Source organism: Teleopsis dalmanni, unplaced genomic scaffold, assembly GCF_002237135.1.
Source record: "Teleopsis dalmanni isolate 2A unplaced genomic scaffold, ASM223713v2 unscaffolded_contig_0756, whole genome shotgun sequence".
Classification (NCBI taxonomy): domain Eukaryota; kingdom Metazoa; phylum Arthropoda; class Insecta; order Diptera; family Diopsidae; genus Teleopsis; species Teleopsis dalmanni.
This window is the reverse complement of record NW_024032138.1, coordinates 366-11,849: the sequence shown is the minus strand read 5'-3', so window position 1 is coordinate 11,849 and position 11,484 is coordinate 366. Positions and strand designations below refer to the sequence as shown.

The 11,484-nt window shown below is 36.2% G+C and overlaps 2 protein-coding genes across 2 annotated transcripts; one reads left to right on the top strand and one right to left on the bottom strand.

Annotated features, from left to right (window-relative positions):
- Nucleotides 1–2,974: 2,974 nt before the first annotated feature.
- Nucleotides 2,975–3,607, bottom strand: LOC119663674 (cellular nucleic acid-binding protein-like). The gene has a single exon (XM_038073283.1). The coding sequence runs from the start codon at nt 3,605–3,607 to the stop codon at nt 2,975–2,977; it is 633 nt and encodes a 210-aa protein (XP_037929211.1).
- Nucleotides 3,608–5,734: 2,127 nt separating this feature from the next.
- LOC119663676 (serine-enriched protein-like) lies at nt 5,735–6,682 on the top strand (the record flags this gene model as incomplete). Its single annotated transcript, XM_038073284.1, is given in 1 exon segment — nt 5,735–6,682. A coding segment is annotated over 1 exon segment (599 nt), but the record flags the coding sequence as incomplete, so codon positions are not given.
- Nucleotides 6,683–11,484: the final 4,802 nt, after the last annotated feature.

Here is an 11,484-nt window from a genome sequence, read left to right as displayed (position 1 = left end):
AGCATTAGCTGAAATCGTTAGTTATGTCGTCTGAGTTCGTAACTGTCCTATTTCTTGAGGTGAGACCTCAGTTGTGGCGCATTCGCTGGCACGACGTCGTTCAATGGCTCTAAGTTGAGTCATGATCCTAGCAGCAGCGGTCAATATCAATCGCCAAATATCCAGCGAGTTAAGCATTTTCAAAATTAAATTTCCCGGGCAAATAGGCTCGCCAATAGCCTCACTTATCTCTGCTCTGACTTCGTTAAAACGTGGACAAGAGAAAAGAACGTGGTTTGCATCCTCAGCGACCCCTTCACAGCTAGGACAAAACGGATCTTCTTCGTGTTTGAAACGATGAAGGTACTGTTTAAAGACTCCATGTCCGGTTAGGATCTGAGTGAGATGGAAATCTACCTCACCATGCGACCTGTGTACCCACACATCAAGATTTGGGATCAGGGTATATGTCCACCTCCCTTTCATCGAGTCATTCCATCGTTGTTGACATGTAATCATGGAAATGCTTCGTGCCTCATCCTTCGGCAATCTACTGTGTCAGATCTCTCGAAGTTCGTAGGCCAACAGATCAAGCGGCGGCATGCCTGCTATAACACATGCAGCATCGTCCGATACAGTGCGGAAAGCACTGATTACACGTAGCGCGCTTAGCCGGTACGTGCTTTTTGCGCCTGCAGCGTATGATCTCGTTCGCATAGCAAAAGCCCAGATGGGAGCTGCATACAATATTACCGAGCTGGTGACTCTTGCCAGGAGTTTACGCTTGGTGGATCGTATACCCGAGGTGTTTGCCATGAGTCGTGAGAGGGCAACAGTGACTTTAGTCGCCTTCTCATTTACCGCCCTTAGATGGTCTCTAAAAGTAATCCTGGTATCTATGACAACACCCAGGTACCGCAGGGATGACTTCGATGTAATTTCGAAACCATCGCTTGAAAACGAGAAGACTTCCCGTTTTTTCCGAGTACTGAGTAGCACAGCTTCCGTTTTTTGAACCGCCAGTTTCAGTCCGTTTTCACAAAGCCAACTGGTTACCTTATCAACAGCTGCTGAGCACCGCTCCGTGATTTCCTCTATCGTTTTCGCAACAACAACGATTGCAAGGTCATCAGCGTAGGCCACGCTTGTGCAATTCTCTGGAAGGATGACAATGCAGGACCAAGTACGGAGCCTTGCGGAACACCACAAGTAACCGTGTACTGCTTGATTCCATCGTCAGTCTGGACCTGAACCCATCTACCACTAAAGTAGTTGTGCACCATTCTCCTGAGGTACCATGGGACCCCAAATTCATTGAGTGCTTGTGATATCTTCGACCAATTGGCTGTGTTGAAAGCGTTTTTGACATCTAGCGTCACCACCGCACAGTACTCTTTGGTACCTCCTTTCCATTGTTCTCCGCTAGTAGCCGCGCGGGCTATTTTGACAACTATGTCAATGGCGTGAAGCGTAGACTTGCCTCTTCGGAAACCGAATTGCCGCTCACTAAGTCCTCCATGGCGTTCCAGATATTCGTGCAAGCGGTTGACCATGATAGACTCAAGGGTTTTCCCGAGTTCATCCAACAAGCATATTGGTCGGTACGCTGTTGGATCCTGAGGTTCTTTTCCCGGTTTAGGAAGCAGGACCAGATCTTGCTTTTTCCAAGGGCTTGGAAAAACTCCTTCCGTAAACACGTTTGCGAATACATTTGGATCAGCTTTAATTGCTGCAATGACAGCAACACTAGGAATGCCGTCTGGGCCAGGTGCCTTGTTCTTCATACGCTTCATAGCAGCATTTATCTCATTGACTGTGACCTGAGGTATTGTAACCAATCGAGGTCGGGGATCAAAGAAAAACTCTCTGTCGTCCATCGAAGGAAATAGCGTAGTAACTATACGGTCAATTACCAGCGGATCCATAGGTTGGGGTGCTCTATTGCCCCGAATCGAGCACATTACCACCTTATAGGCATTTCCCCAGGGGTCAGCTTCAGCACTCTGACATAATTCCCTGAAAGAGCGCTGCTTGCTCTGCTTAATCTCCTTCTTCAAAGCCTTGCGGCATTCTACGTAGTTGTCGTGAAACTGTTGCCAATTTGCGCAGTTACGGTTTCGTTGAGCGACGCACCTTGCTCTGATGCAGTCGCCTCTTAAACGAGCGAACTCTTCAGTCCACCAATAGGCTGGTTTTCTAGCTGGTCTACATGACGCTCGGGGCATTGCCGCGTCGCACGCTGCAATTAGTTTGGAGGTCACCGACTGCGCCATGCTAGCAGCAGACTCTGGGTACTCCACATTATCGATCCAGACCAGTTTGAAGATATCCTCATCGAAGAGTCGATGTTTCCATCTACGTTTTAAGCAGACATTTCTACTAAGCACTGGTGGTGTGCAGAGTTCGACGATAATTGCGCGATGATCGCTATGCAAATAGATGTCTCCAACTGACCATTTCATACTTTGTGCTATCGTGTCGTGAGCAAATGTCAAGTCGATGGCAGACCGATTCCGGCCTGCTTCGAATGTATGTTCGCCAGTGTTCAGAAGCACAACATCTAGTTGAGAGAACCATTCCATGAGCACTCTTCCTCTAGCGTTGGTGTGATTGCTACCCCAGGAAGTAGACCAAGCGTTGAAGTCGCCGGCCAGGATAAGCGGAGACTTGCCCCTGGCTTCTGTCACGATTTCGGAGAGTAGCTGCTCAAATTCCTGTAAGTCCAGACTAGGAGGAGCATAACAAGAGAACAAAAATATCTCATCTACCTTGACCCAGGTAAAAAAACGTCGGCTGACTGTAGTAGAGCATTGAAAGGCCCTGCCATTTGCGGACCATATTGCTGCTTTACCGGAGGAGTCTGAAATCCACGAGGAGTTTCCTACATCATGATATTGTTCACACAGTAGAGCTATATCCATATTTCGCTCGTAAGCCGATTGGAAAAGCAGGTCCTGTGCCGTCCTGCAGTGATTCAGATTGATTTGCACAATCCTCATTTGCGCACTTTGTCTACCGCCTTCTTGAACTCTGGACAGCGAGCGTTTCCAACAGCGTGCTTGCCTCCACATAGAATATATTTGCTGTCTTTGCTGCATGCAGCAGCAAAATGGCCTTCCTCACCACATCTTCGGCAAGACTTACTACGATCTTCCGGGAATTTACAGTTTGCAGCTATGTGACCAAAGCGCCAGCATTTTATACAGCGTTTCGGCTCCACACATTCCATGATTCGGCAGATTGACCAGCCGATGCGAATTTTCCCAGTGTTTAGCAATTTATCGGCATCTGACGCCGTGAGTTTTACAAACGCTATTTGTAAGCCCCGTTGCTTACCGCCCACCATACGGACATTGCCTTTCTCCAAGTTATTTATGCCACTTCCCAGACGAAGAGCTTCGCAAATCTCTTGTTCAGACGTGATTTCATCCAGGTCTTTGATCACCACCGTCTTGCTGTGAGTCAGTGCTGCCACACGTACTGAGTCACCAAGCACGCTAATCACTGCTGACTGAAAGCCCACCGTGTTACTTTCTGAAGCCTTTTTAAGCTCTAGCAGCAATTCATTTTTGGCGGTCCTGCGTACGCGCTTTACCGAGTTGCCAAGGTCCTTAAGCGATTTGTCCATTCTTATGGTCCTAAAGATATCCGCGTAACTTTTCTCCGCAGTAGATGCGATGATGATTGCATCTGGCTTGGACCGCAAGCGCGGCTTCTTTTTTGTTTCGACCTTTTTCCACTCCTGTGTTTTATTAATTTTTTTTATCTGAGAGTGCTTTTCGAGTTTTTTAACAGATACGGTGTGCGTGGCGGTCATCCATTATTCTTGCTATTAAGCCTTCCGCCTTTTTTTGTATTTTCTTTGGCGTTTTTTCCCTGTTTGCCCAGCAGGAGTGTCTTGTGTAGGCGAATCGGTTTTCTGGAGTCTCCTGGCATCTATTGCTAGATTCTGGAGTCTCAACCAGGGGGAGGTTTGGGAGCAACAGTCTGACTTGACGGTTTCCCTAGCCACTTTGTCTTGGAATTCGATCGCTGCCACTTCGTAAAGAAGTTTGATGCCGTCGATCACATCTCTCATCGGTTGATGGATGGCTCTGCGCCTCTTTCCATCCGATTGCGTCTCATTTACCATTTCAATGAGAGATCAGATCTTACTTCCCAGGCTAAGGAAGGCATTTTTCGGAGTCTTTATAGACCCCCGACACATTGCTATTGCTGTCCCTTGGGGAAAGCACGTTTTAGAGACGATAGGCACAGTCCCCGGTGTGGTAACCGATGTGGTAACCGCCGTGCGCGCACCTACGTCCATGCTGTCAGCGTGATTGGGCACGCTATCAGCATCCTTCTCCTCCATAATTGTTTTTGTTGTTAATTGTTTTATTATTTCTGTATTCATTTTGTTGAGTCCCCACTCGAGTTCGTTGTCGTTCATTGAATGTGCAGTCACCTTTATGATCCCATGGTTGTCTTTGCATGCAGGGAGTTCCATGCGAGGGTTGACGTACCTCCTTATGAGAGTGTACGTTCAGAGCCGGATCAGTGCTAGTCAAGAGTATACTCAACTGAGCCTGCACCACCAAATTAACAGTGTCAGTGTTGGAGCGTTTCTCGAGGCCTGCCAGGATTTAACGGGACGGGGGCAAGAATGCCATTAACCCAAAAGCCATTTCCTTAGAGATTCACTTCTAAGTACTCAGGTTCCAGAATAGCACCCTCACCAGCCCAAGAGTAATTAATTTCTACCAAATTCATATCTTCCAGTATGCCATAATCAGGATCTTACTGGGCTCGATCCTGATGGGTGTTTAAACCCTAAAATCATAACTATTATGCACTGCTTGTCTGTCTTAGCATGCATTCTTCCTCTTTCATACCTAACCTGTTAAGCATGAAAGGACTCCATCGTTGTTGCATCCGCCTTTTCTTAGGACAGTGCACACGGCTGCATCCCTCGATGGTGCACAGCTGTTTAGTCACTCTCTGCGCACTTGGATGTCCCTCGTTGCCATCCCGGGATGATGGACGCTTATTTAGAGCCGGCGTCTACTCGGCTCAGCTCAAGGGCTTCTCAGGGATTTTGTGACCTTTTCAGCCACACCCTCCGACGCCTGGCTGGATTTTAGTCGCCTCTTACGACAGGCATACCTTACCGCGGGAATATTCTAACCCCTATCCCGCAGGGGGTTTTTCCACCCTTGGGTGCAAGCGCAAATTCGCATATTTGTGCACATTTGTGCAATCGTAATATTAGAACAGCACACTCGTGTACGAAGAGAATTTTGTTTCGCACAGTATAAAATTTTCTCGCACATCTGATTGTGCACATTTTTTTAAGTCAGTCGCACAGCACAAATGTGTGTGCACGAATCTGTGTGCACAATCATCGCTTTGTGCGATGTGAAATTTGAAACCATACAACAAATTTGAGTGCGTGCGTGTGCATATTTTAAAAATAATTTCCACTCGCACAGTGCAGTGTGCGATTTTGTGCACCACTTTCCGAACTCCTATTTTCTGATATGATCAAAAGGTTATTACAATGAACAAGGAAAATAAACTTCAATTCATCAAATATTTTTTTATGACAGTCGAAATTTGTTATTATATTAAACCTTCAAGTTGATATGAGTTATCTAAATATCATTTACCTTAACAATTTTAGAAAGTATTATATCAATTAGTTCAGACTAAAAAACTATTCATTAGAACAAGTTTTCTCATTAATTTAGTTAAAAATATTTTTATTTAATTTTAGGTTTACTTTGTGCTGCTGAACACTATGATTTACCAGAACTATTGCAAGCTTGTTTTCATCACTGTAAGCAGTTTTTAAGAATAGAAGTTGTCTGTCCAATGTTAATTTCACTGGAGAATTATTATTGGCGATATACATCGGCTTCTGAACTAGTCAACATGATACTTTCTTTTGTAGAAAATAAAGCACATGCGCTATTCAAATGTCCAGAGTTTTTAAATCTCTCCGAATCAATGGTTCAAATGATAATGTGCAGGGAATTACAAGCACCTGAAATTAGAAAATTTGAAGCAATGTTAGCATGGGCACGTAATAAAGTAATTAAATTAAAAAATCATCCAAACAAGGATACACAATTCGAATTTGAATGCATCATGGAACGTTTAACACGAGACCTTAACTTGTGTCGCATATCGCCGAGTGAACTGCTGACTGTAGTACTTCCTTCAAAATCTCTTAAAAATGAGCGCATCATGGAAACTTTAATGATGCAAGTAAATCTTGGAACCTACCGCATGCAGGAATTGGATGAATATAGACAACAACTGCGTAATCAGGAATCTACTGAAGCGACAATACAAGTACATAGAGACGGATAAAAACATAAACATGATAGTTTAAATTTAAGTCAAAGAGACGAATGTTTCGAAGTAATGGAAATTCAAACTCAAAACATAATTTTGATAAAGTTATTAATAAATTAGATATGTATACTCTCTGCACTTTCACCGATTACTAGACAAGTTGCGACTCCCTTACAGACATTCTAAAAGACGCCGTGTAACCGTTGAACTGGTAAGGATTCATCTGAAAGAGATTTACAATGGCGGTTATTAAGCATTAAAATTAACAAAGAAATTCAAATTTTGTATTTTTATTACCCCAATATTTCTAAATTTCTATTTACATAAAGTTCTTTATATATGGACTAGAATAGTATTACCAAAACTTGCGTAATTATTTAAAGTTTCTACGTTCTTAAACATATAGAAAAATCAATTAAAAGAAACTGAAAGTAACAAAATAAATTTTATCTAAAATTTTTGGACAGATCGTATCACAAATTTATTTCTTTCTATTTTTTTACTACATGCATTAATGAATTTAGCTTTGTGTCTTAATGTAGTATTCAATTTTTTTTTCAGCACCAAATTCGTTGCATACTTCTTCATCAATATAATTAAATTAAGTAATATATTAATAAAGACACATTTGTTAAATTTTTTTTGATATGTAGTTAAATGAAGCAGTGTAAATTATGTTCTTGCCACTTTTTTGGGGATAATTCTGGATTCACTGAAGTTTTGATAGTTTTTGTTTATGTATTTTGACGAGAGTTTGTTTACAATCTTTTTGGTGTTTTTTTTTTGTGACTAAAATTTTGTTTGTTTTTTGTTTATTGATTTGAACAGATAATTAGAATTTTTATATTAGCTGTGTTTCAGCAAACATGATCCGCTCAATTTTACATGTAAAACAAAAACAATGGGGTGAACCAGCAATTGATCTGGTTCACTTTCTGGTTCAATGTGGAATGTATGTAAAAGATAAAAGTGGAACGCATTTTAATGCAAATGAGGTTGGCAATGCGATGCAACGGTGCAGTAAAATTATAAACAAATCTACATTTATATTTATTTATTATTGATTTTATTTATTTATTATTTATTTTATGTACTTATTTATTTAATATGTCATTATTATTTATTTCCTTGTTTAAAGTAATGCTTTAACTATTACTATAACAAAAATTATTACTTTATTTATTTACGTTTTATTATTTTTGAAAAAGTGTTGCTTGATAATTTATTAAAATCAATTAGTTTGAAATGAATATATATAAATTAAGTTGAATATATTTATTTAATTAAAACAGAACAATGCATAAGGAACCAGGCTCTCCAACATACACGTTTATAAAAAAAACCATTTTCATCACAAACTGCCTGCAAGATTAAGCCAGTCATGCTTCCTTTTGAAATAATCCTATTTGCTATGGTTTGGTGCATTTATTTTTACATGTATACGGTTTATGCAACCAATACGAACGGGAATTTTTTCGAAGCTTCCACTTTTGCATTATTAGCAAGAGCGTATTTTATAAATTAGTGTCCAATTAATATACGCTAAACACTAGTTCTCCATACAGAAGCTATTGGTATGCCAAAACAAATACCAAATTCGCAAAAAGTATTCATATTTGCCATATACCACAAAAATATGTAAAATTCCTTCATTGCTCTCGTCCGATTGTGATCATCACGGTTATTTTGTATTTGCTGATTGGATTTTATTAACAAATCTATTAAAATATGAAACATAATTAATATATAGCAATTGTATATTTTATGCGCAAATACCAATCAAATAGTCTTTAACGGAAAAATTATTGATCGTTTCCACAAAATTTCCACTATATCCATGCTGATGCACTTCATCCCCTGAGCTTAATAAACTTGGACTAGTGTTTAAAAAGAAAATGGAGGAGTCAGTTTTGCTTGATAATTCTAATAAAATCTGCAATTTTCATTTATTTACTATAGAATTAAATTTAACTTTTTAAGTAAATACTAAATAAAAACTTACATTTAATACTTCAGACATTTCAACAGATTTTATTTTTTTTCTATTTTTTAGATTTTTTGTATTCAAAATTTCCTCACTTATTTTTTTCGCGCCAAAATTATTCACACAAATCAAAAAATTTTGAACACAAACCCAACTGGCATAATTCATGCGTTGCCAATTATTTTCAAACGTGATCCTTATCGTTTCAGCAAAGATGATCCAGATCATTGAGCGGATCATGTTTGCTGAAACGCAGCTATTGTAAGAAAATTTTACATTACCCAGTTATAATTAAAAACAATAATCAACTAATAAATCGTATTATTTACTTTTTAAAATAAAAAGCAAAATATAAAAAATAAATTTGTTATATTGAATTTGTTCACGAATTGGAGTAACGCGTTTGGTAACCAAGTAAAGCTGCAACCAGTTAAACTAACTTGTGAGCACACTTGATGGTGTCTATTTGTTAACAGTGGCTGTTAAAATCAGCTGTGTTTTGACGAATTTGTAAGTTATTGTGAAATATCTAAAATATTTATCAATATTACACCAAATATAAGTGAAAAAAGCAAAATTGCTGTAATTTTTATCAAAAATAGTCTAAACGGGATACAATAGATTGATTAAAATAATATAAACATTTCTTAATCTTTAAAATTTGACATAATTTAATGTATCTACTAGTTTTTAGAAATGTTGTACAATAATATTTTTAATAGGTTTAAATAAAATATGTAAAAAAAAGTTGTTTATTCTTATTATTAAATATATTTTCATTATAAAATAAATCGAAACTTACATGAAAATACACTTTGAAAACAATTTCAATTTTTGATATAAATGCGTGAACATACCAACCAAAAACACATTTTAAATGCTGCCCATACGAAATGCTCAGTATAAATACATTTTCGGAATAAACTTTTTACTTATATACGAGAAAGATGGCAACATTGAAAAAAGAGTAAAACTGCAACACAAATATGTGCGGCTTGCTGCATCAAAGATATTATCAAAATAAGAAACTAGAATTTTTTCTAAAACGATTGATATACAATATTAAATATCTTATTCGATTAACAAATTATATATAATTAAATTAAATGTGAACTAACTTGGGCATACACAACAGTTGAAATTGCGTTGATGATATATGTGGGATATTAAATATCAAAATATAGTTAGCGTCGTATTTTTATTAAGATTACTGCATCTAAGATATTATTTGAACAAAAAACTAGAATTTTTCTAAGCCAATTAATGTCTAATATTATATATATTGTTCGATTAACAAATTAAATAAAAATAATTAAATTATGCGCTAACTTGTGAATGCAAAACAGTTTAATTTGCATTGATGATAAATTTGGGAAATTTAATGTCAAAATATAGTTAGCGTCGATTTTTTATTACGATGTCATTTCAAATTTTAATTAATTAAAACATTATTATTTAATTAAAAACTATGAAATAAAAGACAGATAACAGTAAAAAATATGTTTGGTTTTCTAAATATACTTAGTTTTTATATAGTATAGAGCAAATTTTCTTTAAAAATGGAAAGCAAAAATTTCTAAAAACGAGGTTGCATTACAAAATTAATTATATCTTTAAAAGCAGAGATACCATTTTTCTGCAAATTAGCTTAATCGAAAGAGGACACTTCTAGCTTTCATTTGATGTATTCATATTCATAGATTGGTCGATTAACTTAAAAGTTATTGAGTGCCAAAGTTCAAAAACTAATTTTCTTTGATACAAAATAATTTATATCTTTAAAAGCAGAGATACCATTTTTCTGCAAATTAGCTTAATCGAAAGAGGACACTTCTAGCTTTCATTTGATGTATTCATATTAATAGATTGGTCGATTAACTTAAAAGTTATTGAGTGTCAAATTTCAGAAATTAATTTTCCTTTAAAAACGACATTTTTCTTATAAAAAGCATATCCCAGAAGTCAGAAAACAGTTTACATATAAATAACTTTCAATACAATACTCTAATAAGCACAATTATTTAAAAAAAATCGAAATTAATTTAATTTTATTAATTATTTAAAAAATCTGTACAAAGTTGGTTAATAGATAGCATACCATCTTAAATTAAATTCGCTGAAAAATTAAAATGGCACTGAAAAACATAATGTATAGTTGCAGAGTTATTGGTAAGTCCATGGTACTGCAAAAGAAAAGCTAACGTCGAATTTTTATTAAACTTGCTGCATCAAAGATATTATCAAAATAAGAAACTAGAATTTTTTCTAAAACGATTGATATACAATATTATATATCTTATTCGATTAACAAATTATATATAATTAAATTAAATGTGAACTAACTTGGGCATGCACAACAGTTGAAATTGCGTTGATGATATATGTGGGATATTATATATCAAAATATAGTTAGCGTCGAATTTTTATTAAGATTATTGCATCTAAGATATTATTTGAACAAAAAACTAGAATTTTTCTAAGCCAATTAATGTCTAATATTATATATATTGTTCGATTAACAAATTAAATAAAATAATTAAATTATGCGCTAACTTGTGAATGCAAAACAGTTTAATTTGCATTGATGATAAATTTGGGAAATTTAATGTCAAAATATAGTTAGCGTCGATTTTTTATTACGATGTCATTTCAAATTTTAATTAATTAAAACATTATTATTTAATTAAAAACTATGAAATAAAAGACGTATAACAGTAAAAAATATGTTTGGTTTTCTAAATATACTTAGTTTTTATATAGTATAGAGCAAATTTTCTTTAAAAATGGAAAGCAAATATTTGTAAAAACGAGGTTGCATTACAAAATTAATTATATCTTTAAAAGCAGAGGTACCATTTTTCTACAAATTAGCTTAATCGAAAGAAGACACTTCTAGCTTTCATTTGATGTATTCATATATATAGATTGGTCGATTAACTTAAAAGTTATTGAGTGCCAAAGTTCAAAAACTAATTTTCTTTGATACAAAATTAATTATATCTTTAAAAGCAGAGATACCATTTTTCTGCAAATTAGCTTAATCGAAAGAGGACACATCAAGCTTTCATTTGATGTAATAATATTTATAGATTGGTCGATTAACTTAAAAGTAATCGAGTGCCAAAGTTCAGAAACTAATTTTCTTTGAAAAGAAAAACCTTTTATCTTAAAAAATCATATAC

Coding starts and splice junctions, on each gene's coding strand:
- LOC119663674 (XM_038073283.1), bottom strand. CDS start 3,607: ATGGACAAATCGCTTAAGGACCTTGGCAACTCGGTAAAGCGCGTACGC.